The following is a 25,958-nucleotide window of genomic DNA, read 5'->3' as shown; positions in this document are numbered from 1 at the left end:
TTACAACCTAAGTATAAGAAAGATGACAACTTGATGGGGAGAGTACAGGCAAACAATGAGACTACTGGTCAGCATGACAAACAGTGGGTACAGCTCCCTGGCCGTGTGGAAGGCTTACTACTACTGTTGCCTGGTTTTCACAGGTTTATCAGCAGACTGCAGTAGTTGAGTGTTTTCTCACAAACCCTTGCTCCATATGACTGCAGAACACAGGTGGAAGGGCAGTGGAAGTGTGGGCACTTCAGGGGCCCTGGTGGAAGCGGGCCCAGGGTTGGGGCGACCTAGTGGTAGTGGAGCCAAGGACTTGTGGGGGAGGGAGCTGGGGGGAGCAGGGCTGTGGGGAGCAGGGGCCAGGGCCATGGGGGGAGCTAGTGGGAAAGCGGGGCCCAGGGCCGTGAGGGAGCTGGCAAGAGGCTGAGGGGAGTGGGCGTGGGGGGCTGGCGGGAGCGGGGCCCAAGGCCATGGGGGGGGGGCGGGGAGGGAGCGGGCGGGGGGCTGAGGGGTGCGGGGCCGGGGGCTGGCGGGAGCGGGGCCCAAGGCCAGGGGGGGCTGAGGGGAGCGGGGCCCAAGGCCTGGGGGGTGCTGAGGGGTGCGGGGCCGGGGGCTGGCGGGAGCGGGGCCCAAGGCCAGGGGGGGCTGAGGGGAGCGGGGCCCAAGGCCTGGGGGGGGCTGAGGGGTGCGGGGCCGGGGGCTGGCGGGAGCGGGGCCCAAGGCCAGGGGGGGCTGAGGGGAGCGGGGCCCAAGGCCTGGGGGGGGCTGAGGGGTGCGGGGCCGGGGGCTGGCGGGAGCGGGGCCCAAGGCCAGGGGGGGCTGAGGGGAGCGGGGCCCAAGGCCTGGCGGGGGCTGAGGGGTGCGGGGCCGGGGACTGGCGGGAGCGGGGCCCAAGGCCATGGGGGGGGGGCCGGGCGGGGGCTGAGGGGAGCGGGGCCGGGGGCTGGCGGGACCGGGGCCCAAGGCCAGGGGGGGCTGAGGGGAGCGGGGCCCAAGGCCTGGCGGGGGCTGAGGGGTGCGGGGCCGGGGACTGGCGGGAGCGGGGCCCAAGGCCATGGGGGGGGGGCCGGGCGGGGGCTGAGGGGAGCGGGGCCGGGGGCTGGCGGGACCGGGGCCCAAGGCCAGGGGGGGCTGAGGGGAGCGGGGCCCAAGGCCTGGCGGGGGCTGAGGGGTGCGGGGCCGGGGACTGGCGGGAGCGGGGCCCAAGGCCATGGGGGGGGGGGCTGAGGGGAGCGGGGCCGGGGACTGGCGGGAGCGGGGCCCAAGGCCATGGGGGGGGGGCCGGGCGGGGGCTGAGGGGAGCGGGGCCGGGGGCTGGCGGGAGCGGGCGGGGGGCTGAGGGGAGCGGGGCCCAAGACCATGGGCGGGGGGCTGAGGGGAGCGGGGCCGGGGGCTGGCGGGAGCGGGGCCCAAGGCCATGGGGGGGGGGCGGGCGGGGGCTGAGGGGAGCGGGGCCGGGGGCTGGCGGGAGCGGGCGGGGGGCTGAGGGGAGCGGGGCCCAAGACCATGGGCGGGGGGCTGAGGGGAGCGGGGCCGGGGGCTGGCGGGAGCGGGGCCCAAGGCCATGGGGGGGGGGGCGGGCGGGGGCTGAGGGGAGCGGGGCCGGGGGCTGGCGGGAGCGGGCGGGGGGCTGAGGGGAGCGGGGCCGGGGGCTGGCGGGAGCGGGCGGGGGGCTGAGGGGAGCGGGGCCCAAGACCATGGGCGGGGGGCTGAGGGGAGCGGGGCTGGCGGGAGCGGGGCCCAAGGCCATGGGGGAGGGGCCGGGGCGGGGGCTGGCGGGAGCAGGGCCTTGGGGGGGGAGCGGGGGGGGCCGCCCTGGCGTCAGGCGACACGTCGGCCCCCGCTGGCTCGGCACGTGGCGCACCACCGCCGCTGAGCCCGGCCAGCGGGAGGGGTGGAGCCAATACCCAAGCCCCGCGCTGGCATGGCGCATGCGCACAGCAAAGGTCGAGGGCGCTGGCGCGTGCCTTCTATGGGAAAGGCGACGGGCACCCGCTGTCTGTGGCCTTTGGCGCATGCGTAGCGATTCTCCGTCGCCTTTCGGGGTTGTGGCGCCTGCGCAGGCACGTTTCGGAAGGGCTGGCACGCATGCGTAGTGCGCGCTCCCGCAGGGTCTGGCAGAGGCGGTGCGGCCGCAGGAGGCCTATGGCACAGAACCTCGCGCCGGGTCAGTGCCGGGCTGGGGCGCGCGGGAGCAGCTCCGCAGCGCGGTGTGAGCCTCGGCCGGGGCGCGCGTGGGCAGCGGGGCGGGCAGCGGGGCGCGCGCCTGGGGGACGCGGGGGGACTGCGGGGAGGCAGGGCGCCTGGGGAATGGGGGGGGAATTGAGGAGGAGTGGGGGGAGGTCCTGCGAAACGGGGGGGGCGTAGTGGGGGGCGGGGCGCCTGGGGAATGGGGGGGGGATTGAGGAGGACCGGGGGAGGAGTAACGGGGGGCGGGGCGCCTGGGGAATGGGGTATGTCTGTGGAAGTGGGGGGGTGCCTGGGGAATGGGGGGACTTTGTGGGGGGCGCCTGCGGAATGGGGGGGGGTGTAGCGGGGGACGGGGCGCCTGGGTAATGGGGGGGATTGAGGAGGACCAGGGGGAGGTCCTGTGAAACAGGGGGGGCGTAGCGGGGGGTGGGGCGCCTGAGGAATGGGGTATGTCTGTGGAAGCGGGGGGGGGCGCCTGGGGAATGGGGGGGAATTGAGGAGGACTGCGGGGGAGGTTCTGCGAAACGGGGGGGCGTAGCGGGGGGCGGGGCGCCTGGAGAATGGGGGGGAATTGAGGGCTGGGGGGTTTCTGTGGAACTGGGGGGGCGCCTGGGGAATGGGTCGCATCGGAAGGGGGACTTTGTGGGGGGGGGGTGCCTGCTGAATGGGGGGGAATTGAGGAGGACCGAGGCGTCTGTGGAACTGGGGGGAGGCCCTGCTGAATCAGGGAGGAGTAGTGGGGGCGGGGCGCCTGGGCAATGGGGGGCAGCGGAGGGGGGACTTTGTGGGGGGCGCCTGGGGAATGGGGGGCAGTGGAGGGGGGGACTTTGTGGGGGGCGCCTGGGGAATGGGGGGCAGTGGAGGGGGGACTTTGTGGGGGGCGCCTGGGGAATGGGGGGCAGTGGAGGGGGGACTTTGTGGGGGGCGCCTGGGGAATGGGGGGCAGTGGAGGGGGGACTTTGGGGGAACGGCGGGAGGGCGGCAAAATTTACTGACTCTCTGTGCCGCATCAGACAATCTTCCCAAGTTGGAGAGCTGGGATGGGCCTGCCAGGACTCAGGGCTTCTGTCCCCTGGAGGCATCTGTCGGGGCCCTGCTCCTGCTGAAGCCCAAGGCTGGCAGGTGGGCCCCACAGGCGGAAGCCTCAAGATCCCCTTCCCCACCACTCTGGTGCAAGGCAGAGATCCGGAGCTCCCGTGCTCTCCACTCTGCTCCCCGCGGCCCCCTCCCCGCCCCCAAAAGCTGCAGAATGGGGAGGCGGGGGGGCTCTGCCAGCCACACTTAAACTGTAAAAGAGCTGCGTGTGGCTCAGGAGCTGCAGTTTGGTCACCCCTGTTATATACCATACTCGTGTAACCGCTTACAAACATTTAAGGTGTTTTGGTTTTTTTGAGTTTGCTAAGATTGTGTATTCAAGCTCCAACTGGTAACGTCTGTTTCCCTTCAACAATATAGTCTGTACTGTACTGACAGTTCACAGTGTTACTTTTTCATTATGTGTTGGAAAGGAGTGGTCAAACATTCAACTTCCCCTTGAAATTCCACTTTGATTTTCAGTGACGTTTTTTAACTTATCACAGTACTGAATGGATATCTTCAAGAGGCCTAAGAAATATTATGAATATTCTGCATACGGTAAATAACTTTGTGTGTGTTTTGAGGTTGAATTAATCCCAGAGAAACGTTTAATAAGTGATATTGTGTAGGACCTACAGTGTGTTTTAGTCCACTCTAGATCAGCATGTGCAGTAATTTTTCACTTCATCAACAAATTCTATTTGTGTAGCTTTTTGACGTTCTTAATAATATTGGTAAACAAATTTTCTCCTTAAACAGAGGGAAAATGTTACTGTATGGAAGAAGAAATAATTAGTATAGAGATTGTATTTGCATTCTTGCAGGGTGGAGATTCTTTAAAAAATACATGAATGAGATCAGTTTTAAAGCTGCTTAAAATTATTGAATTTTGCAAGTGGGTTTTATTTCTCTTAAAATGGCATTTTTAGTTCCAAAGTCAACAGCTTCTCAATAGTAACTGGTACCACATGGCGACAGAAGCATGGAGACCATGTGTGAGGAAAAGGCACATCTCTGGAACTCCCCCCCCCCCCAAAAAAAAAAATCTGCTTCCAGAACGCATGTATTCTAGGATTTTGGTGTTCTAATGCAGCAGCACTGATTATGTTGAATGTTTTAAAGGAAAACTACAGTGTAATAGTCTAATTGCTGTGTAATTTCAAGGAGTAAGTTTTAGTCTAAAATATGTTGGACACTAGATATTAATTACTCAAAACCAGATTCTGATGAGTTGTTTGAGCTGTTCTGGTGATGATGTAGCCATATATCAGCTCAAATGGTGCACAGTAGTGAATCTCATCACCAAATCCAAGAGGAGAATCCTTATGCCCTATATATTTATTGGCTTCCTCTCCCTCCCTGTGAGCTCCACATCCTCCACAGAGGATGATCTGTCACTACCAAAACTTGAGCTCCTACTCTGCTCCTAAGCCACTGCTCTGCCCCAGCACTTGTCTACTCTTGTTTTGCAAGTTAAAAATAAAATGGCTAGTAGATTTTAAGCACTTATAAAAGAATATGATGGCTTAGTTCACTACTTCTATTTTTTAAAACAAGTTAATATTGCAGTTGAAATTGTGAAATCACTCGAGTATGCTATATATTGGCAAAATGGAAACTTAGTAATCAGTCTCTTAATAGATTGACCATCTTCTACCAAAGTCTTTTATACTGTAATAGATATGGTATAGTATGCTGTGCAGTGTAGTAATGGAATTTTACAAAACTATTTATATCGTACAAATGCTGCATTTTTTCTCAAAGGTTTTTTACATTATAATATGTGCCCTTTTTGATGCCAGGGACCTTTATGATTGAGAATTTTACAAATATGTGTATTTCAAGCTATTTGGAAAATGTTACTGAAGTAATGCTTTCCTAGACCATTATGTGAATAAAGTGGTAATCCTGAGTACCCTTACTAATAACCCCTAACCAGCAAGCTGGTTTGCAACACTGTAGAAAGAGAGGGAGTGACCACTACAGTTAAGCATGCTTACGTTGCAGCCTTTACCCCTTGTTTTTCCAAGATTAGGCAAAAATGGTGTAAGAGTGAAAAATACTTTTCCAATTTAAAAATAAAACAAAGCCAAAAACAAAAAAACCCACATGTGAACATTGTGGATATTCTATTGCTTGAAATACCCTGAAAGCAAGTTGAAAGTGAAACTTAGCATGGAGTTATCATCCTTACTTGGAAATGCCTTCATTCTGGAGAGAATTGATTGAGTTATGAACCTTTGACAATCACATGCAATACACCTTTTGGGGTGCAGTTTGCTCAAAGACTCTTTTCTCAGAAACTTAGGGCTGACTGAGAGTTTACATTAACCCAGTGCTTTTCCCTTGCACTCTTGTCCAGCAGTCTGTCTGGGCCTTTGCTTGATGCTTCTGGTATCAAGGTCTTTTCCAGCAGGACACAAAAGCCTGGCTATAATTCATTCAGCCAGCCTGTCTGTAATTTGCAGTTCTCCAGTATGGTCAATGGCAAGGGCAGATAGGGCTTGACCTCTGTAACCACCTGGGTGTGATTACTGTGACCTCAATTTAAAATACAGGCCTTTTGAAAGGGGCATGGAGGGTAAGGGCTGAAATGTTTTTCTGGAGTATTATGAAAAAAAGCTGTCCGCTCCATGCTCTTAACTGTCTCTACTACAAGACTGTATGGTAGTCCCTCCCAGAGATAATTTCACTCCTTTTAAAATTTACTGACATGCTAATGCTTGTAGACAAAATACACAAGGTGAAGGATACATGCAGTCTTTTACAGACAAGAGAAACAAGGGGCTTTAAAATGAAAAATACAGTTATCTTATACTAAGAGTCATAAGTATTGTGGCTGGGTATCAGGCCCAGTCAGTAATGCAGTGATCTATATGTGGCAGACTTTTGCTTATACTGTATTCACCATAGACAGAATCATTGTAAATATCGTCAGGTTTAGACATACTCATTTGACAGTTCCACTGAACACCGTTCAGAGGATCCAAAAAGCAGCCCTTTTCTGGTATGCCGTGTATCAACCATGTCAGCCTTTTCACACTACTCCGCAGTCGGATTTGTGTTGGTGCTTTCTGGAAAATTTGGGCAGCTGTCTCACACAGTCTCAGCTGCTGGTGCCAGAGACACAGGACTCTGTTTTCTTCACTGGTGCAGTTTGCTTTCTGTCTAGGCTTTTTCTGTTGTACTTCTCAACATGGTATCTGAGCATTTACTTATTGAATTGAATACACAGTTTTTTGTTTCTCCCTCCCAAGTCACAGGAATTCTAGGTTCAAGAAGTGGGTTTTAGATTTCATTTTGAATGTGCTGAGGGTGGCTGGAATATTCTCCCACAGAAAGGGACCTGAGAGGTGGTAGGACTTGCCAGCCCAGTTGTATGTATGTTGACAGTCCTATCTGGAACTTGGTTACATCTGCAGTTGGTACTCCCTTGCTGATAAATCAGCTGGAAACGTATAGCTGCAGTTTTAGGAACAACGTGTTAATTTTTGTTACAGCCTGGCTACAAACTCAAGGTCGGTCTACACTACAGATTTATGTCAGTATAACTGTCGCTCAGGGGTATGGAAATCCGCACCCCTGAGTGATGCAGATATATTAAGAACGCCTGGTGCAGACAGCTTTATGTTGACAGGAGGGCTTCTCCTGTTGACATAGCTACTGACTCTTGGGGAGGTGGAGTATCTATGCCAACGGGAGAGACTCTCCCGTTGGCATAGGTAGCATCTTCACTAAGTGCTGTATGTGTAGATAAGCCCACAGTTAAAATTTGTAGACTGATTTTCCCCCTCCACCCCCAATACTTTAGACCTAGGAAGTCTAGGAGCATCACCTCCTGATTGCAGGTTTTGGAGTCATGTTTGTTACCATCAAGCTGGTAGAAAATCTACAGCTGCTTTGAAGGATTGGGCATGGATTGTGCATGTGAAGGAAGGAAAGGTCCCTCAGGCTGAAAAGATAGGTATAGAAAACCGAGCCTGGACAATATCCGGAGTTCCTACCTTAGACGAGAGCCATATTAGTTAGTTTCTTGCCATATTAGTTAGTTTCTTGTTGAGGATGAGGTAGCATAGGAGAGAATGCATCTGTTTTAATTGAAAAGAGGAATACTCCTTGAGTGGGGTATGTTTCCAGTGGGGTCCTGCGGGGATCAGATCTTGACCCCCTGGCTGTTTAACATTTTTATCAGTGACCTGAAAGAAAACATAAAACCATCACTAAAAGTTCTCAGAAGACACAAAAAGTGGGGGAGTGGTATATAATGAAGTTCTGGTGCCCATGGTTCAACAAAGATGTTGATAAATTGGAGAGGGTTCAGAGAAGAGCCATGATGATAATGGAAGGTTTAGAAAAGATGCCTTTTAGTGATAGACTCAAGGAGCTCAATCTGTTTAGCTTAACAGAGAGAAGGTTAAAGGATGGCTTGATTAATCTGTAAGTATGTACATGGGAAACCCATTTAATAATGGGTTTTTCATTCTAGCAGAGAAAGGTATAACAATCTAATGCCTGATGTTGAAGCTAGACAAAGGCATAAATTCTTAATGGTGAGAGTAATTAAGAAACAATTTACCAAGAGTTGATGTGGATTCTTCATCACTGTGAATTTTTAAATCAAGATTGGCTGTTTTTCTAAAAGATCAGCTCTAGGAATTATTTTGGGGCAGTTCTCTGGTCTGTGTTATACAGGAGGTCAGACTAGGTGATTGCAATGGTCCCTCCCGGCCTTGGAATCTATGAAACTCTAGTGATAAAGTCCATTATTACTAGGGAGCTGATTGGGTTCTTCTGACTTTGGACTGATCTCCCGTTGGGTTCAGAGAAAGATAAATGCGGGATCCTTGAGATCTAGACCTCTCTTGTAAGGGGCTTGGATGCAGCAGAGACAGAGCAGCAAGCAAAGATGCAGCATGCTGCTTAGTTGTGCCAGGCAAGTGTCTGGTGTGGGCTGGTTTGGGCCGCTTCACTTGGCGGGAATATCAAGGACGCAGAGTGGGAGGACGGATGAATCTCTCCTGGAGGACTAGGGAGAAGCTTCTGTCTTGTGAATTTTGCCTGGAAGAAAGTCTGTGTGGCAGGGTCTGGACCGAATCTTTTTTGCGACCCTATGTTGTTTGATCCTGTCTAGCCAGCTTCAGGCCTGACGGAATGTGTTGCTGATGGTGGTAATTTTTTTCTTGGGGAAATCATAGTTTGAGCTAATTCATCTAGAAGTTACAGTTGATGATATACTTTGGGGTGTAACTGGAATATAGTATTCTGTATTAACTAGCAGTAGTAAATTGACTTAAACAGATATTTTATACAGGGTAAAATACCTCAACCTCTTACAAGGAAATTGCAGTGGTTGGTTCTAATACCTGGATCACTACATGGGATATTTACAAAAGATGTTGCAGCTGACTCTCCCCAAAAGTCTAGAAATACCCATCACTGTCAGTGTTTCTGTAAATATGAATGGTGCTAGTGAGTGTGGAAAGTCTAAGTTTGTGACCAAGCAGATGAATGTGTGAGGCATTTAGGAGGCTTTCTCAGATGGTTGAAAGTAAACTGTTCAAGTATAACTAGAGAGACAAGGTGAGTAAGGTAATATCTTTTATTGGACTAACTTCTGTTGGTGAGAAAGACGTCTTTCGAGCTTACACAGAGCTCTTCTTCAGCTTAGCTCTGTGTGAGCTTGAAAACTTCTTTCTCGCCAACAGAAGTTTGTCCAGTAAAAGATAGGTGAGGTAATATCTTGTCTCTAATATTCTGGGACCAACATAGTTACCACACTTCATTCAAGTATAATTCTTTATCTAACTTGGATTAATTCATGGCCAGTCATGTTGCACAGCTAGAGATTGTTCCATTGTTGGTTAAAATCCTTTTTGTTTCTGAAGGCTGCAGGCTTCTGTGAACTTTCTTCTTTGGTTTTACATAGCAGTACAGAAGAGTCAGATTAAATCAGTTAATTTAAAAAATACTGGATGCACCTGAGAACACAGTTGCCAGCTCTTTTACTTGCAGTGAGATACTGAGCATTCCTTTTCATTTCATCAGAGGCAACATAGCAGTTTATTGGTTATTTAATAATGTTTTACTGCTAAAAGAGGATATGTTCTTACAAGCAAATGGAACTGATTATAAATCTTCTTCCTGTAGTTCAGTTGAATTACATGGAATGTTTTGCTACACCAAGTAGGACAATTTAAAAATTGACAGCTAAATTGTACTGGCATCTGGAAGATGGTAACCTTTAATCTGTATTTCCACAGGATATCATTCAACAGAACAACATTAACAGCAGCTATGCAGAACTCAGATCATACAGAGGATGACTGTAACCTAAGTAATGACAACACAGTCAACAGCACTGACGCAGCAGGAGAGCAGCTTACGGACTTCAGTACAGAGATTATGAGTGTCACAGAGATGGAACAGTCTCCCGATAGCTCTCCTGATGTAAATGAGGAGACCACACAAGAGAGTGGAATACCAAATATTCACAGTTTACACACGACTGATGTTGAGGCTCATTTCCCTCCTGAATATGAGAAGTTCTGGAAAGTGGTAGAGGAGAATCCCCAGGATTTCACAGGCTGGGTATATCTGCTGCAGTACGTAGAGCAGGAGGTTAGTACATCTTTTTCCCCAAAATGCATAGAAGGATGAATTAAGGCATTGTCTTCTGATTGCAGTCTTGAATTTAAAGTTGTATTTCGGTCCCTAGCAAATATTGTTTCAAGACAGTGGTTTTGGATTTCTACTGTGCTACTGGGCCGTGTTCTTTCTTAAGGGTATAAGCTCTGACTTCAGTTCTCAAATCTCTGTGCTTTATGCATGTTGAATTCTAGCCCCTTAAAAAAGGAGACATAAGAAAGGCCATTTTGGGTCAGACCAGTGGTCCATCTAGCACAGTATCCTGTCTCTTGACAGTGGGTAAGGCCAGATGCTTCAGATGGAATGAACAGAACAGGACAGTTATTGAGTGATCCAGCCCTGACTTCTTCAGTCATGGGTTAGGGACAATCAGAGCATGGGAACACTGCAGCTCTGGCCAATTTTCATGGCCAGTTGTGATTGTACCATGTCCTCAACTAGTTGAAAGGAAAGAATAAAGATGATTAAGTCTTGAGAGCACTAATATTGTGAAACTTTCTAATTAGATTTTTAAAATAGCGTTGTTATGTCTTGTAAAATCCTTTTAAAGAGCAGCTCCACCTAGCTACAAAGACATACTCATTTTACTTGCATTACAATCAAGCTAGTAGATGAATATTGCTTGTCCAGCACTTAGCACTCAGATAATGATTTACACCCACCTTCTAAGTGTTACTGCTGATGCAGGTTGTAATGCAGACATCAGATACTAACAGATAATGGCTTTTTCTCAGTCTGTTTATAAAAGTTCAAATGCTAGCCTAGTTTTGTGTGAAACTTTTTGTTTCCATGGCTTGATGAGTTATATAGATGTCGTTGTCTATAGAATCACTGAAAACCTGGAGCCCTTCTGACAGCTAGTTGAGGTCTGGAACATCTGTCTAAAGAATCAAGTGCAGTGGCTGAGGTGAAAAGAAGCAGGTTCTGACTGAAGATGCTAGCAGAGTAGTGTGGGAATACTTAAGCTGTGCCTGCTTGCATCTTTGTAGACCTGTAACTTAAGTTAGCTTAGGTCTTAGTGTTGTAATTATTTGTGCTCATGTATATTCAAAGTTATTTATAAAACTACTGAAAAGCACGTGCTATTACGACATGGCTTTCTATGTTTGAATTGGAATGGTGCCCTCCATGTAAGTTTCAAATAACTAGAGAAGAGCATGAATTCTTTCTCTTAAGAATTTAAGTTATAGTTTTGTTGTATATTTCTTACAGAACCACTTGCTGGCTGCCAGGAAAGCATTTGACAGATTTTTCACACATTATCCATATTGCTATGGATATTGGAAAAAGTATGCAGACCTTGAAAAGCGACATGACAACATTAAACAGTCTGATGAGGTACGTTGGTAGCTGGATATAGCTATCACCATTTGGTCCTGTAAGCCAAATGATGACTAAACCACTGCAAGTCATTTTGGCTGCCAGTACCTACCATATATGGTCAGATTTATAGGGATTTTGTTTGCATTTGTCACTTTTTTTGTGGCATTTGTAGCTAATATTTTCTCTCTTTGTTGGCAGGTGCGTTAAACCTCTACAGTTTGTCAAGCTTTGCAGTGCAAGCCTCTGTATTACACTGCAGCTTAACAAGTAGGGCAGGGCTTTTCTGTCACTTACATTTATTTCTCATTTTCAAAACAATATAGTTGGTTTGCTGGTCACAATTGCTACATCTTATTGCATTTTTGGTCAGACGCTGTCAATGATGCTCTAATGGGTCTGTGCCCTATGGTCTGTACCCCAAAGCCTGCCCACACAACCTGGTCAGAATGCAGGGACCGCTGCGCTTTGAAGATCAAGACTCTGCACGTGGAGATCAGAACATTGCCATGTTCTATCCAACCTCCACCCAAATGGTAATGGTAGATTATTTAAACAAAATTCCAGTAATTAGTATTTCTAAGGTTCACCGGATAACACAGTGTTGCCTCTCTCTTAGGACGCTATTAAATATTTGAAGTACAGTTTATGATGTTCTCTTCATAGGTGTATCGGAGAGGGCTACAGGCAATACCTCTTAGTGTTGATCTTTGGATACATTATATAAACTTCTTAAAAGAGACCCTGGATCCTGTTGACCCTGAAACTAATAATACTGTAAGAGGGTAAGTTGGTTGTGTTTATATTAAAAAAAAAAAAGGGAAGAAACACATGAACACAGTTGTAAATGATATGTAGCTACAAGAAAAGGTAAAAATCTTTAGACATTCAAGCAAAGCTGAAATAGCATCTAGCTGCATCGATGTCTCCATTTTTGTCTGATAAAATAGTTCCATTCACTCCTCAGAGCCTTGTGACTAAGCTCTTAGAGAGAAACTCCTCGTGGGTTTTTAGTGGTTTGATTTCTTGTTTATGGCTTAGTTTTATGTTGCCCTTATTCCTTTTATTGTGAAAATATTAGGAAAAATCACTGTAGAGCTGCTTATTAAAAAGGTCTTATATTTATCATATATCTAGAGAACATATTTGGTAACATGCATTGTTTGAATCCCCGAAAGAATACAGTAAAAGCTAAATAGAACATTCAGAGGCTCTTACAAAAAAATCCACCTAATTCTTCTTGCTACTTGAATAGTTGAGGTACTACATTCAGAAATGGCTGTTAAACATTTTTTCAGAGCCTATGAACATGCGGTCTTAGCTGCAGGGACAGATTTCCGCTCTGACAGACTATGGGAAATGTATATAAATTGGGAAAATGAACAGGGCAACCTACGAGAAGTTACAGCTATATATGATCGTATCTTGGGGATTCCAACACAGCTCTATAGCCATCACTTCCAGAGGTAAGGACAACTTAAAGCCTTGGTTAACTTCCTACTATTAACTCTGCTAAATAGGCATAAATATAAATAAATGTTTAATATTTTTGTAAAACTCAAAATTGTTCAATCCAAACAGGAACTTAGGAAGTTATTACACTTAAGCTAGTAATAAAAATGATTGGCTCTCCAAAAAAAACAAACCCTCCTTCTGGGTAAACTTCACTACTTAATTATAAGCAAATACATTTGTGTAGTGTCTTACTCTACCATCTATGTTTTAATAACCTACATTGTAGTTCTTACGTTGATACTATGAGTGCACTGTTTCACATGCTAGCATTTCTTTAAATAAATAAAACTAGGGCTAATAGAAAACTGGAGACTGAAAACGTTTTCACCTTCATTAAGAATGGGCAGAGACTTCTCTTTAGGGGGCCATGGAAGTGATCTCTGGAGCAGCAAGACCTCAAACTGATGCAAAATGTACAACACAATAATATGTAATAAATGACAGAATGTATTTAAATCAGCATTGCCTGGAGCTGCAAACCAACTGAGAGTTGTTTTGCAGACTGAGATCTTTTTATTCTTTTGAGCACTGAAGCAAAGTTTAGGAACTGGTCTCCAGAGAAAAACCAAAAATGTCAAAATTCACAAATTGGCCTATGACCAACTTTTCTGTAAAAAGGAAAGTGTGGGAATTGTTAGCAGGAAGAAAAATGTGGTGAACTTAGAAAAGGATGCATCTTACCAGAAAGTTTTGTTGTTCAGCTTCTAATTCCATATCCTGCTGCAATACTCAGATGAACTGTTTTGTACCATAAACTAATTAAAGAAAAATACTTTATTCAGTTTTAATTAAACATTAAAAACCAGAAACCCTAGTTAAGAGGTACAGCAGTCTTCCTAATAGTTTATAAAGAAGTTTTTTATTAGGAATTCCCAAGCAAGTGGTCATTCTCTGAGAATTAACATCCCATGCCATCCTATTCACTGAGCAGGTAGCCTTTTCCCACCACAGTTTGCAAAGGTATTCAGTTACAAGCCACTCCTTAATGTTTGCCCTTCATGGTACTTGAACCTTTTGAAACAGGAAGCTGCTTTGCACACTTGGTAGATATTACCTATGTATTATGTACACTGTGAGAAGTCGCATCTCCAGCAGAGGTCTAGGTTCTTAAACCATCCGCTTGTGCTAATAATCAGTTCTTCTTCGAGTGGTGTCCCTGTGGGTGCTCTGCTTTTAGATGTTGTTGCACCCCTGTGCTCATAGCCAGAGATGTACGGTAGCAGTGCCCCGGTTGGGCCGCACATGCACAGTCCCCGTCTCGCGCTTCTTCAGGCGGTTAGCTGGTGCTGTACAACCAACTCCCCCGCTTCCCTCCTCCACCCCCAGTTCCTTCTCTGCTGCCGTTGGCTCAAGTCGGAGCACTCAGCAGCGCCTCACAGCTAGAAATAATTCTTTTTCCTGTCCCTTTCGTAGTAGTTCTTAGTTAGAATACAGTAGACTTTTTTCCCCTTCTTACCTTATCCCCGTCCTTTAAAAATAAATAAATAAAAATTTTTCCTCATAGGACCATAAATTTTCAGTCTGCCTTATCACAGCAGCACTATACTTTTATATCTCTCCGCATCACTGAGAGAATAAGCTCCCTCAGGGGCATGCCTGGCTCCCCAAGTTTTAAACGCTGCACTACCTGCCAGCTTTCAATACCCCTCTCAGACAGACACTCTCAATGCATCTGCTGTCTTGGTGAGGGACATGTACCGTGAAAGTGCTTGTACTGTCTAAACTTGAAAGCTCGCATGAGAGAGGCAAGGGATTTACAGCTAAAGCTTCTCCTTATGGAGAAATCTCTTCGCCCGGCGTCTGAGCCTGAGGTACGAACACCTCCTGGCCAGAAATCGCTGACTGGCACCTTGGACAAAGGCCCTTCTTTCAGGGGAAAAGATCCTGAACAACCTGTCAAGAGGGCAGCAAAGAAACTGGGCACCCTGTCCCCGATTCCAGAGTAGGCCAAGAAAAGGCACTCCAATAGCGGCCAGATGCTCTCAGTACCGACCGCACTGGCCATCTCAACAGCTGACGGACCACGTCCCAACGGTACTAAGAAACCCAGAGCTCCAAAGCAGTCGAGCTCTGCCACAGGCGTTAAGGGGAAAGTGAAACCCCGTGCCACGGCACCAACAACAGCAAGCAAGCCATCAGCACCAAGCATTCCTGCACTAATGCTGCCACCTACTGCTGGTACTAGGCGCACCAACCACACAGCTGCGCCGATAAGCTCACTCCAGCACACGGTACTGAGCTCCACCATCCCACTGGTACTGAGACCAGACACGTGTCAGCAGTTCCTGTGCCACACAGAATTATCTCTCTCATCGGTACCACAGTCTCCTCAGCACCAACGGTACCACGGTATATGCGGTACTAAGCCAACTCAGCTCTCCACAGTTTTCAATGCAATCCTCTAGTGAGGAGGACGATGGAGAGGAGGATATTGGACACTCGCCACAGCTTTCCTCTCCCCTGGCTACTCCTGCCGCACAGTTCCCACCAAGCATAGGCTTTCCTGTAAATTTTACAAACCAACCCTGGTTGGGCCAACCATGGATGCCCACCATGCCCTTCCAACTGCAGTGGCCATTTTGCTGGCTCCATACTCACAGCAGCAACAACAGGGAGTACCCAACACTCTGCCCTTAACCACCCTTATTGCCATCAAAGGCACCTTCTGCTGTCTCCAAACACGGGGCCCAAGAACAGGAGTAATTCTCGGACCCAGACAAACCAGCTGACATAACAATTTTCATCTTCCTCCCCAGATGACATAATTATGCCCCACCACAGCAGACGATTGCAAGCAGTTCCAGGATCTCTACAAGCAAGTGGCCACTTCCCTAGATATCTCCCTGGAAGAGGTCCAGGAATCTCGCCACAAGCTAGTGGACGTACTTCACACATCCACTTCATCCAGAGTCGCCCTTTCCATTAATGATGTGATTATGGACCCTGTGAAGTTGTTCAGGCAACCCTAGCATTGATTCTACCTATCTGTAAAAGGTCTGATAAGAAGTATTACATGCCAGCCAAGGACACTGAATTCCTTTTCTCACATCCAGCGCCCGAATTCATTCGTTGTTGACGTGGTGAATGAATGGGGTAAACTACAATACTATAGAAATACCCCGTATGATAAAGACTGGAAACGGCTCGACCTATTTGGCCGCAAAGCATACTCTGCTGCGACATTACAGGAGTCCAGGAGAGCTGGCTGTATTTCAAGGAATCCCTGTTGAGGTTACAGGGACAAACCATCCCGATGAGTCGAAAGAATAGTAAATATGGCAGGCGACCAGCTTGGCTTAATAGTGAAATCCTAGCAGATCTTAAACATAAAGAAGCTTACAAGAAGTGTAAGGTTGGACATATGACCAGGGAAGAGTATAAAAATATTGCTCGGGCATGTAGGAATGATATCAGGAGGGCCAAATCGCACCTGGAGCTGCAGCTAGCAAGAGATGTCAAGAGTAACAAGAAGGGTTTCTTCAGGTATGTTGGCAACAAGAAGAAAGCCAAGGAAAGTGTGGGCCCCTTACTGAATGAGGGAGGAAACCTAGTGACAGAGGATGTGGAAAAAGCTAATGTACTCAATGATTTTTTTTTGCCTCTGTTTTCACTAACAAGGTCAGCTCCCAGACTGCTGCGCGGGGCATCACAAAATGGGGAAGAGATGGCCGGCCCTCTGTGGAGATAGAGGTGATTAGGGACTATTTAGAAAAGCTGGACGTGCACAAGTCCATGGGGCCGGACGAGTTGCATCCGAGAGTGCTGAAGAAATTGGCGGCTGTGATTGCAGAGCCATTGGCCATTATCTTTGAAAACTCGTGGCGAACCGGGGAAGTCCTGGATGACTGGAAAAAGGCTAATGTAGTGCCAATCTTTAAAAAAGGGAAGGAGGAGGATCCTGGGAACTACAGGCCAGTCAGCCTCACCTCAGTCCCTGGAAAAATCATGGAGCAGGTCCTCAAAGAATCAATCCTGATGCACTTGCATGAGAGGAAAGTGATCAGGAACAGCCAGCATGGATTCACCAAGGGAAGGTCATGCCTGACTAATCTAATCGCCTTTTATGATGAGATTACTGGTTCTGTGGATGAAGGGAAAGCAGTGGATGTATTGTTTCTTGACTTTAGCAAAGCTTTTGACACGGTCTCCCACAGTATTCTTGTCAGCAAGTTAAGGAAGTATGGGCTGGATGAATGCATTATAAGGTGGGTAGAAAGCTGGCTAGATTGTCGGGCTCAACGGGTAGTGATCAATGGCTCCATGTCTAGTTGGCAGCCGGTATCAAGTGGAGTGCCCCAAGGGTCGGTCCTGGGGCCGGTTTTGTTCAATATCTTCATAAATGATCTGGAGGATGGTGTGGATTGCACTCTCAGCAAATTTGCGGATGATACTAAACTGGGAGGAGTGGTAGATACGCTGGAGGGGAGGGATAGGATACAGAGGGACCTAGACAAATTGGAGGATTGGGCCAAAAGAAATCTGATGAGGTTCAATAAGGACAAGTGCAGGGTCCTGCACTTAGGACGGAAGAACCCAATGCACAGCTACAGACTAGGGACCGAATGGCTAGGCAGCAGTTCTGCGGAAAAGGACCTAGGGGTGACAGTGGACGAGAAGCTGGATATGAGTCAGCAGTGTGCCCTTGTTGCCAAGAAGGCCAATGGCATTTTGGGATGTATAAGTAGGGGCATAGCGAGCAGATCGAGGGACGTGATCGTTCCCCTCTATTCGACATTGGTGAGGCCTCATCTGGAGTACTGTGTCCAGTTTTGGGCCCCACACTACAAGAAGGATGTGAATAAATTGGAGAGAGTCCAGCGAAGGGCAACAAAAATGATTAGGGGACTGGAACACATGAGTTATGAGGAGAGGCTGAGGGAGCTGGGATTGTTTAGCCTGCAGAAGAGAAGAATGAGGGGGGATTTGATAGCTGCTTTCAACTACCTGAAAGGGGGTTCCAAAGAGGATGGCTCTAGACTGTTCTCAATGGTAGCAGATGACAGAACGAGGAGTAATGGTCTCAAGTTGCAGTGGGGGAGGTTTAGATTGGATATTAGGAAAAACTTATTCACGAGGAGGGTGGTGAAACACTGGAATGCGTTACCTAGGGACGTGGTAGAATCTCCTTCCTTAGAGGTGTTTAAGGTCAGGCTTGACAAAGCCCTGGCTGGGATGATTTAACTGGGAATTGGTCCTGCTTCGAGCAGGGGGTTGGACTAGATGACCTTCAGGGGTCCCTTCCAACCCTGATATTCTATGATTACAATTGAGAATTGCCAACTATGAAGCCCTACTGGCAAAATATGATCACAATAATTATGAAAGTCTCTCGGAATTTATAAACTTTATTCCAGATGACAAAAAGGATCAATACAAAGCACTCGTCATAGAGGGCCAACTTATCACCAGAACATTACTCCAAGCTGCCCTTGATTCCACTGATTCTGAAGCAAGATCCATAGCAACAGCAGTCGTTATGAGGAGAGCCTCCTGGCTTCATCTATCCGGTTTCCCAAAGCCGATGTAGTCCACCATAGAAGACTTGCCTTCGAAGGTGCCATACTCTTTGTGGACAGAATGGACATTGCATACCCTGAAAGACTCAAGGGCCACCTTGCAGTGTCTTGTTCCCAGGTGTGTGGATGCCCAGAGATGGCAGACCACTTACCAAACTCCTCAACAGTTCCAACCCCCTCAGTATACTTAGTGGAATAGGTATTATGACCAACAGGGGTGGAAACAGAAAGCTTTGAGGAGAAGACAATCCGCTTCCTCTATTACTAACTCTCAGCCATCAACTGCTAGACAACAGATTTGAAGCCTTGGTCGAGGGCTCGAGAATCCCATCTTTCTCAATGCTGGCACCATCTGTCAATGGCAAAATTTTTGGAGATCGCCTACTTCTCCATTCTGCCCCATCTGGTAGTCCCTCAGCACGATAGATGGGTATTAGAAATCATCAAAACTGGTTACTCCATCCTCCTTACCTGCAAACCCCCTACCCATCCCTGTTCAGGGACCCCTCTCACGAACATCTACTGCGGGAAGAGGTGAACCATCTCATATCCCTGGGAGCAGTAGAACCCGTACCGACAGAGTACGATTAGATTAGTCAGGCATGACCTTCCCTTGGTGAATCCATGCTGGCTGTTCCTTGATACCGGCTGCCAACTAGACTTCCCACTACTTTCTCTCACAGAATAAAACAGGAGGTTGGACACCTATGTAGATTTACGGCAACTAAACAAGCTTGTAAAAACACAGAGATTCAAAATGGTCACACTAGGCACCATAATCCCAGCATTAGAGAGGGTGGACTTGTTCTCAGCCTTCGATCTACAGGACGCATATTTTCATATATCGATCCATCCCTCACATCGGAAATTCCTGCAGTTCACAATAGCACAGGATCACTTTCAGTACTAAGTTCTACCATTCGGCCTTCCCACTGCACTGCGAGTATTTTCCAAAGTACTCGCTGTAGTAGCGGCCTACATACGCAGACAGGGAATAATGATATTCCCATACTTGGATGATTGCCTGCTGAAAGCACCAGTACTGCAGCCAGCCATATGTTCCACCCAACGTACAATACATCTCTTTATCTCCTTAGGACTTCAAATAAACTTACAAAAGTCCACCCTAACACCTGTCCAGTGCCTGGAATTCATTGGAGTGGACCTCGATTCCCTCAGAGCAACTGCCTCTCCCAACAAAACACTTTCTGACTCTTAACCGCCTTAAACTTAACAGTGCAGAACAGCTTGCAGGTGTCTGCCAGAACTTGCCTGCAACTCCTAGGCCACATGGCTGCCATGACCTTCGTCGTCCAACATGCAAGGCTACACGTGCGGTGCCTTCAAGCCTGGTTACGGACAAATTGTGCTCTCCGCAGGCACAGCATAAACAAACTCCTCACTATGCCGAATGCAGTCAAGGATTCCCTGCTATGGTGGACCAATCCGGCCAGTGTCTGCAGGGTGTGCAGTTTCACCATCACCACAGATGCATCCTTCCTGGGCTGGGGGACACATCTCGAAGCACATTCTATACAGGCCCACTGGTCTCCAGCAGAGTCCCAGCTTCATATCAACCTGCTGGAACTCCCAAGCGGTTCAAAATGCCTGTTCTCATTTCCTACCACTAATCCAAAACAAAACGGTAGAGATCCTCGCGAACAATGTAGCCACCATGTTTTACATAAACAGACGAGGAGTGCAGTCACACTCCCTAATGTACAGAAGCCATGCATCTTTGGCATGGTGCATCAAAAACAATGTCCATGTTATAGCTTTGTACCTTCCTGGCTTCCAGAATAACACAGTAGATACCTTGAGCAGGAAGTTTTATTAAGACCACGAATGGGAGCTGAACACACGGGTCATCAAAGATATTTTCCGGATGTGGAGGTTCCCAAAGATAGACCTCTTTGCAACTGCACACAACTCCAAATGCCCCCAGTTCTACTCCAGAACAGGACTCCGTCGACACTCTCTGGGTGATGTCTTCCTCATCAAGTGGAACGCCCCCCTCCTGTATGCCTTTCCCTCCCACCCCCCTCCTAGCCCGTGTACTCCGCAAGATAAAGCAAGATGGATCCAGAGTGATCCTCATAGCTCCCACATGGACATGACAAACTTGGTACCCTTACCTTCTCCACATGTCGGTCTGTCCCCCACGCATGCTCCTGCTTCTGCCTCGACTTCTGTTGCAGGATGTAGAGAGCATCGTCCATCCATATCCTCAAAGTCTGGTTACTACATGGTTCTCAGGATCTGAAATGACATGTTCCACAGAAGTTCAAAACGTATTATTAAACAGCTGTAGGGCAACTACCCGACACACCTACAGACATAAGTGGAAACTATTCGAATCATGGTACCAACGCAAACAGATGGCACCTGTGTCAGCCTCCTTACCTCTTATTTTAGACTACCTACTGGAACTTAACTGGGACTTTCCATGAGTTCCACCCTTGTACACCTGTTGGCCATCATGACATTTCATCATAAAGTCAACAGATTCTCTATTTTCATGCATCCCATCACTAAACCCCTCTTAAATGGTCTCTCCAACTCCCATCTGGAAGTGAGAAAACCCACCCCACCATGGGACCTCAACCTAGTCCTCCATGCCTTCACTGAGCCCCCTTTCGAGCCTTTAGCTACAAGCTCCTTACTACACCTGTCTGTGAAGGTTGCATTTCTAGTGGTCATTACGTCGGCCAGGCAGATTGGAAAACTAGCTGCTTTCATGAGGGATCCACCCTATATGATCTTTTTTTAAAGATAAAGTATCTTCAGACCCCATCCTAAGCTTTTGCCTAAGGTGGCTTCATCGTTTCACCTTAACCAGCCTATATACTTACCTACATTTTTTCCAAAACCACTTACAGACAGTAGACAATCCAGAGTACGCTACTTGGACGTCTGCAGGGCTCTCGCCTTTTATGTTGATAGAATAAAATCTTTTAGCAAATCTCCAAAATTATTCATTTCTATCACCGAATGCTGTAAAGAGCACGCCATTTCCAACGACGCCTATTCAAATGGATATCAGACTGCATCAAACTCTTTATCTCCAGTATAAATAACAACCCCCTACTGGGATCCGTATGCGTTCTACGAGGAGTCTTTCAACCTCCATAGCATTTCTCAACAACATCCCAATTGCGGAAATCTTAGGATCACAACCTGGATCTCCCCGCACGCTTTTACACAACGCTATGCGTTGCAACAACACGCATCTTCTGATGCCCTCTTTGGTCACACATTGTTTTCATCTGCTACGACTTCAACTCCGAAGCCCCCTCCTTCCACCGGAGGGCACTGCTCTGAAGTCACCTAAAGTGAAGCACCCACAGGGACACCACTCGAAGAAGAAGAGGAAGTTACTCACCTTGTGCGGTAACAGGTTTTGAGATGTGTGTCCCTGTGGGTGCTCCACTGCCCACCCTCCTCCCCTCTGCTTTGGAGTTCTGTCATATACAGACTCTGCAGTAGAGAAGGAACGGGGGCATATGGGGGTTGGTCGCACAGCGCCAGTTAACCACCTGAAGCAGCGTGAGACGGTGACTGTGCTTGTACACCCCAACAGGGGCACTTCTACCACAAATCTCTGGCTATGAGTGCAGGGGCGCAACGACACCTAAAGTGGAGCACCGACAGGGGGACACATCTTGAACCTCTGTTACTGCACAAGGTGAGTAACTTCCTCGTCTTTGCCATATAATTTAGAATAAGTGAGTATTTTTTAAAATATAACATGTAAAAATTGTGTATTTGTTAGGTGAACAAATCCTGTTTGTTTGCAGGTTTAAAGAACACATACAAAATAATTTGCCTCGAGACCTTCTAACTCCTGAGCAGTTTATTCAGCTGCGCCGGGAATTGGCATCTGTCAATGGCCATAGTGGGGATGATGCACCACCCGGAGATGACCTTCCTTCTGGAATTGAGGACATAACTGACCCTGCAAAGGTAAATGTGCAGGCGAGCTTGAGGAACACCTTTGCACGTTTGTTCAATCTGCTGCTGCTGAGAGGAGAGTTTTCTTTTATTTGCACGTAGTGTACTATGTTTTTGGCTGAGCTGATTCCATAGGGTAGGGTGTCATCTCCTACATGTGAGCCAAAGAGCAGCAGTTAGTGTGTGATGGACAAGAAGAGATCTCCCTTAGACTACTTAGGTTTGAAAGCAATGCAATTAACATTTTAATATTAAAAGTGATCTAAAAAATTTTAGCAGAGTGTTGACTCTTTCAAATAAATGGGATAAGAGTTACGGCATGTTTTGTGAGGGTTTTTTTTAATATATTTATTTAGTAATGGTCTGTGCAGATCCGTGCTCCTTGAAGGGCATGCAAAAGCGTGGAACCACCTAGAAAGAAGTGCCCATTTGGGGTTGTACCAAACTAAAGATGGAATCCTATTTGGATATGACACATGTCAGATGAATATCACTTCAGAAATTAAGAGGTGGACCATTGGATCCAAGACCTCCTCAGGTCCATTACACTGAGAGCTAAGACCATGTGCACTCTTATCCCACTTGTTCAGGACAGCACCTGAAGTAGCTGTGTATCTTTTATATTTTAATTTATGCAGATCACATAAATAATACAATAAAATTGTAAACTTGATATTTTACAGACCAGTATTAATCACTTGCTTGTATCATGTATCTTTAGCTAATCACTGAAATAGAAAACATGAGACATAGAATCCAAGAGATTCATCAAGAAATGTTCAATCACAATGAACATGAAGTCAGCAAGAGGTGGACCTTTGAAGAAGGAGTAAGTTTTCTTGTGATAGCCTTTTTTTGTATGAAAGGCAGCGTGGTCTAAAGGCATGAACATGGGACTGGGGACCAGAAACTCCTGGTGTTTCTAATTCTGACTGAATTACTGTAAAGCTTTGGGCAAATAAATGGTTTTACCCTCATTTCCTTGGTTTTCCCATCTTCAATAAGAGTACTTTTTTAAAATCTACCAACATTAATAACTAATTCTCACAGCATCTCTGTGAGGTAGGTAATAAGTTTTACTTTGAGAGAGGCAACGTGGGGAAAATACATTTTACTAAGTGTGTAAACTTTTACATACAGTGCCTTTTTCGTACTATGTATAAGAAAGAGGGTACTGCTTCATAAATGTGGTATATTGCAGAATTAAAACTAGTCAATAAAAAGAAAAGCTTCTTAAAATTAAGTTGTCAGCAAGATAGAAATTGTAAAGAGTCCAACTAGGTGCAAAAATCTGATACTGCTCTGTTGGGAATTTTAGTTGTGAAATTCTGTTGAGACGGGCAAAAACTAACTCATGGGTCGGCAACCTTTCAGAAGTGGTGTGCCAAGTCTTAGTTCATTCACTCTGAGGTTTCGCGTGCCAGTCACACATTTTAACGTTTAGAAGACTTCTCTTTCTAGAAGTCAATAATATATAACTAAACTGTTGTTGTTGTATGTAAAGTAAATAAGGTTTTTAAAATGTTTAGGAAGCTTCATTTAAAATTAAGTGAAAATGCAGAGCCCCCGGGACTGGTGGCCAGGGCCCGGGCAATGTGAGTGCCGCTGAAAATCAGCTCACGTGCCACAGGTTGCCTACCCCTGAACTAACTATTCATCCAATCACACCAAGTTGTGCTGCATGGTTTATAAAAAACAGTAATTAAACTAAGCAGTCAATCAAAACAGGCATATGAAATTGTATATATTCAGTGAAGCCGAGTTACTTTTGCAACTTCAACTTCTGAATTCTTCATACATTTACCATGTAAACATAACAGGACATTATTTTTACCTTCAATTTTCTTTGTTTTTAAAGAGGAAGAACTTGCCTATGTATCATGTTTGCATTTAGGTGGTCTCAAATTGGGCTGTGACATTCACGTTTCATTAAAGGGAATGGGAGATGTGGGGAATTCCTGCTCTTGCTGCTGTTTGTCTGGCAGTAGTTTTCTGTTGGTTTAAACTAGCAGTTGTATTATTTCACATGGACATTGTGACATGGGTTGGGATGGTGTCCCTAGCCTGTATTTGCCAGAAGCTGGGAATGGGCGATGGGATGGATCACTTGATGATTACCTGTTCGGTTCATTCCCTCTGGGGCAGCTGGCACTGACCACTGTCGGAAGACAGGATACTGGGCTAAACGGACCATTGGTCTGACCCAGTGTGGCCGCTCTTATGTTCTTATATTCTTATGGGGGGAAAAAATGATTTTAAATGGAAAGCTCATCATGAATAAAACAGTGGAGAAGGTACTCCAGAGCAAATAAGTGTAGGTCAGGCAGTGTGTAAAGCTGCATTAAGCTCTTTCTTGCATTGCATGGATTCTAGTCCATGTTTTTGAGTTCTCTGTTCTGTGTTTGAGCAGCGCAAGGTCTGTACGACTTTACAGTGGTCTGTAGTAGCCATAAAGGCTCAAAAACCAGAGGGGAGGCCTGACCATGGGTCCCCCCTTTCCTTGCCATGCCAGCAGGTTAGAGGGTGTATGGTATACAGGGCTTGCTATATACCAGTGCAGGATCACCCTTGCACCAGGGTGAATGCTTCCTTTTGGGGACCATAGTATGCTGTCAGTACAGTGCAAAGTGGCCGTGCCTGATCTGAGGATCCTGATCAAAATTTTTACATAAGAGTGGCCATACTGGGTCAGATCAATGATTCATTCTAGCCCAGTATCCTGTCTTCAGACAGGGGCTAATGTCAGGTTTTTGGAGGGAATGAACAGATCAGCAATCAAGTGATTGTCGTCTGCTTCCAGCTTTTGACAGTCAAAGGCTATGGACACCCAGTGCATGGGGTTGATTCCCTGATCATGTTGGCTAATACCCATTGATGGACCTATCCTCCATGTATGTATCTAGTTCTTTTTTGAACCCCGCTATAGTTTTGACCTTCACAACATCCCCGGCAATGAGTCGCATAGGTTGACTGCATTATGTGAAGAAGTACTTCCTTTTGTTTGTTTTATTTTATTGGGTGTTCCCTGGTTCTTGTGTTAAGGTGTACATAACATTCCTTATTCATTTTTTCTCCACACCCGTTCTTGATTTTATAGACCTCTGTCATATCTCCCCTTAGTCTCTTACAGGTTCTTAATGCTGCTATGTTTGAGTTGCAGACAAGGCAGAGGATTGATTAATTACTAACAGCATTACTGTTGTGGGTAATTTATTTAAAAAAAGATTATTTTGGAAAAGCTGTTTTTACAAGACCTAGATTTTGGCCCAAACTTGAATTGGCAATTACAGTAACCCTTTAAAATTAGTCACACTCTGAAATCCATTCAGATTTGGACGTTTGAATAGCCTACATAAGATTATTATTCTGAAAAGTCAGAGGGCTTGGTATAAATTCCAGTAAAAAGTAACATCTAAACAGTTTATCTTGCTGTGTGTTTTTGAACAAGTTGTTGAATTTGACTTGCATGTTGTTCATCTGTTGCAGATAAAACGACCTTACTTTCACGTAAAACCTTTGGAGAAAGCCCAGTTGAAAAACTGGAGAGAATACTTAGAATCTGAGATAGAAAATGGGACACATGAACGAGTTGTGGTCCTCTTTGAAAGATGTGTTATTTCATGTGCCCTCTATGAGGACTTCTGGATTAAGGTAAGGGAAGGGATTTACTAACTAATTCTTCCTGATTGCAAACATTGATCTAGTGACTAACCTTTTGTACTCTTGTTGAATGTTGTTCATATATAACTATAT

The 25,958-nt window shown here is 46.7% G+C and overlaps 1 protein-coding gene and 1 long non-coding RNA gene across 13 annotated transcripts in view; one reads left to right on the top strand and one right to left on the bottom strand.

Moving 5' to 3' along the window:
* Positions 1–2,070: 2,070 nt before the first annotated feature.
* Positions 2,071–25,958, top strand: part of PRPF39 (pre-mRNA processing factor 39) — a 36,462-nt gene continuing 12,574 nt past the window's right edge. For 2 of the 12 annotated variants that reach the window (XM_073350282.1, XM_073350276.1), the window contains exons 1-6: positions 11,148–11,759; positions 11,890–12,008; positions 12,522–12,689; positions 22,052–22,217; positions 22,927–23,034; positions 25,692–25,856. In XM_073350282.1, coding sequence (XP_073206383.1) covers positions 11,673–11,759; positions 11,890–12,008; positions 12,522–12,689; positions 22,052–22,217; positions 22,927–23,034; positions 25,692–25,856 — 813 coding nt within the window. In that variant the 5' untranslated portion in view covers positions 11,148–11,672. Of the gene's footprint in view, positions 2,204–3,195; positions 3,304–3,738; positions 3,817–9,518; positions 9,877–11,115; positions 11,760–11,889; positions 12,009–12,521; positions 12,690–22,051; positions 22,218–22,926; positions 23,035–25,691; positions 25,857–25,958 lie in introns of those variants that run through there. The other 10 variants (XM_073350274.1, XM_073350272.1, XM_073350273.1 and 7 more) reach the window with 10 other exon arrangements.
* LOC140913569 (uncharacterized) lies at positions 9,484–16,786 on the bottom strand. The gene is made up of 2 exons (XR_012159629.1): positions 13,420–16,786; positions 9,484–10,340 (listed from the first exon to the last, which is right to left on the bottom strand). It is a non-coding gene; the product is annotated as an uncharacterized lncRNA (long non-coding RNA).

The sequence above is a fragment of the Lepidochelys kempii genome, chromosome 6, assembly GCF_965140265.1.
Source record: "Lepidochelys kempii isolate rLepKem1 chromosome 6, rLepKem1.hap2, whole genome shotgun sequence".
Classification (NCBI taxonomy): domain Eukaryota; kingdom Metazoa; phylum Chordata; order Testudines; family Cheloniidae; genus Lepidochelys; species Lepidochelys kempii.
Note: the sequence above shows the minus strand (reverse complement) of the source record. Positions and strands in the feature narration are given on the sequence as shown.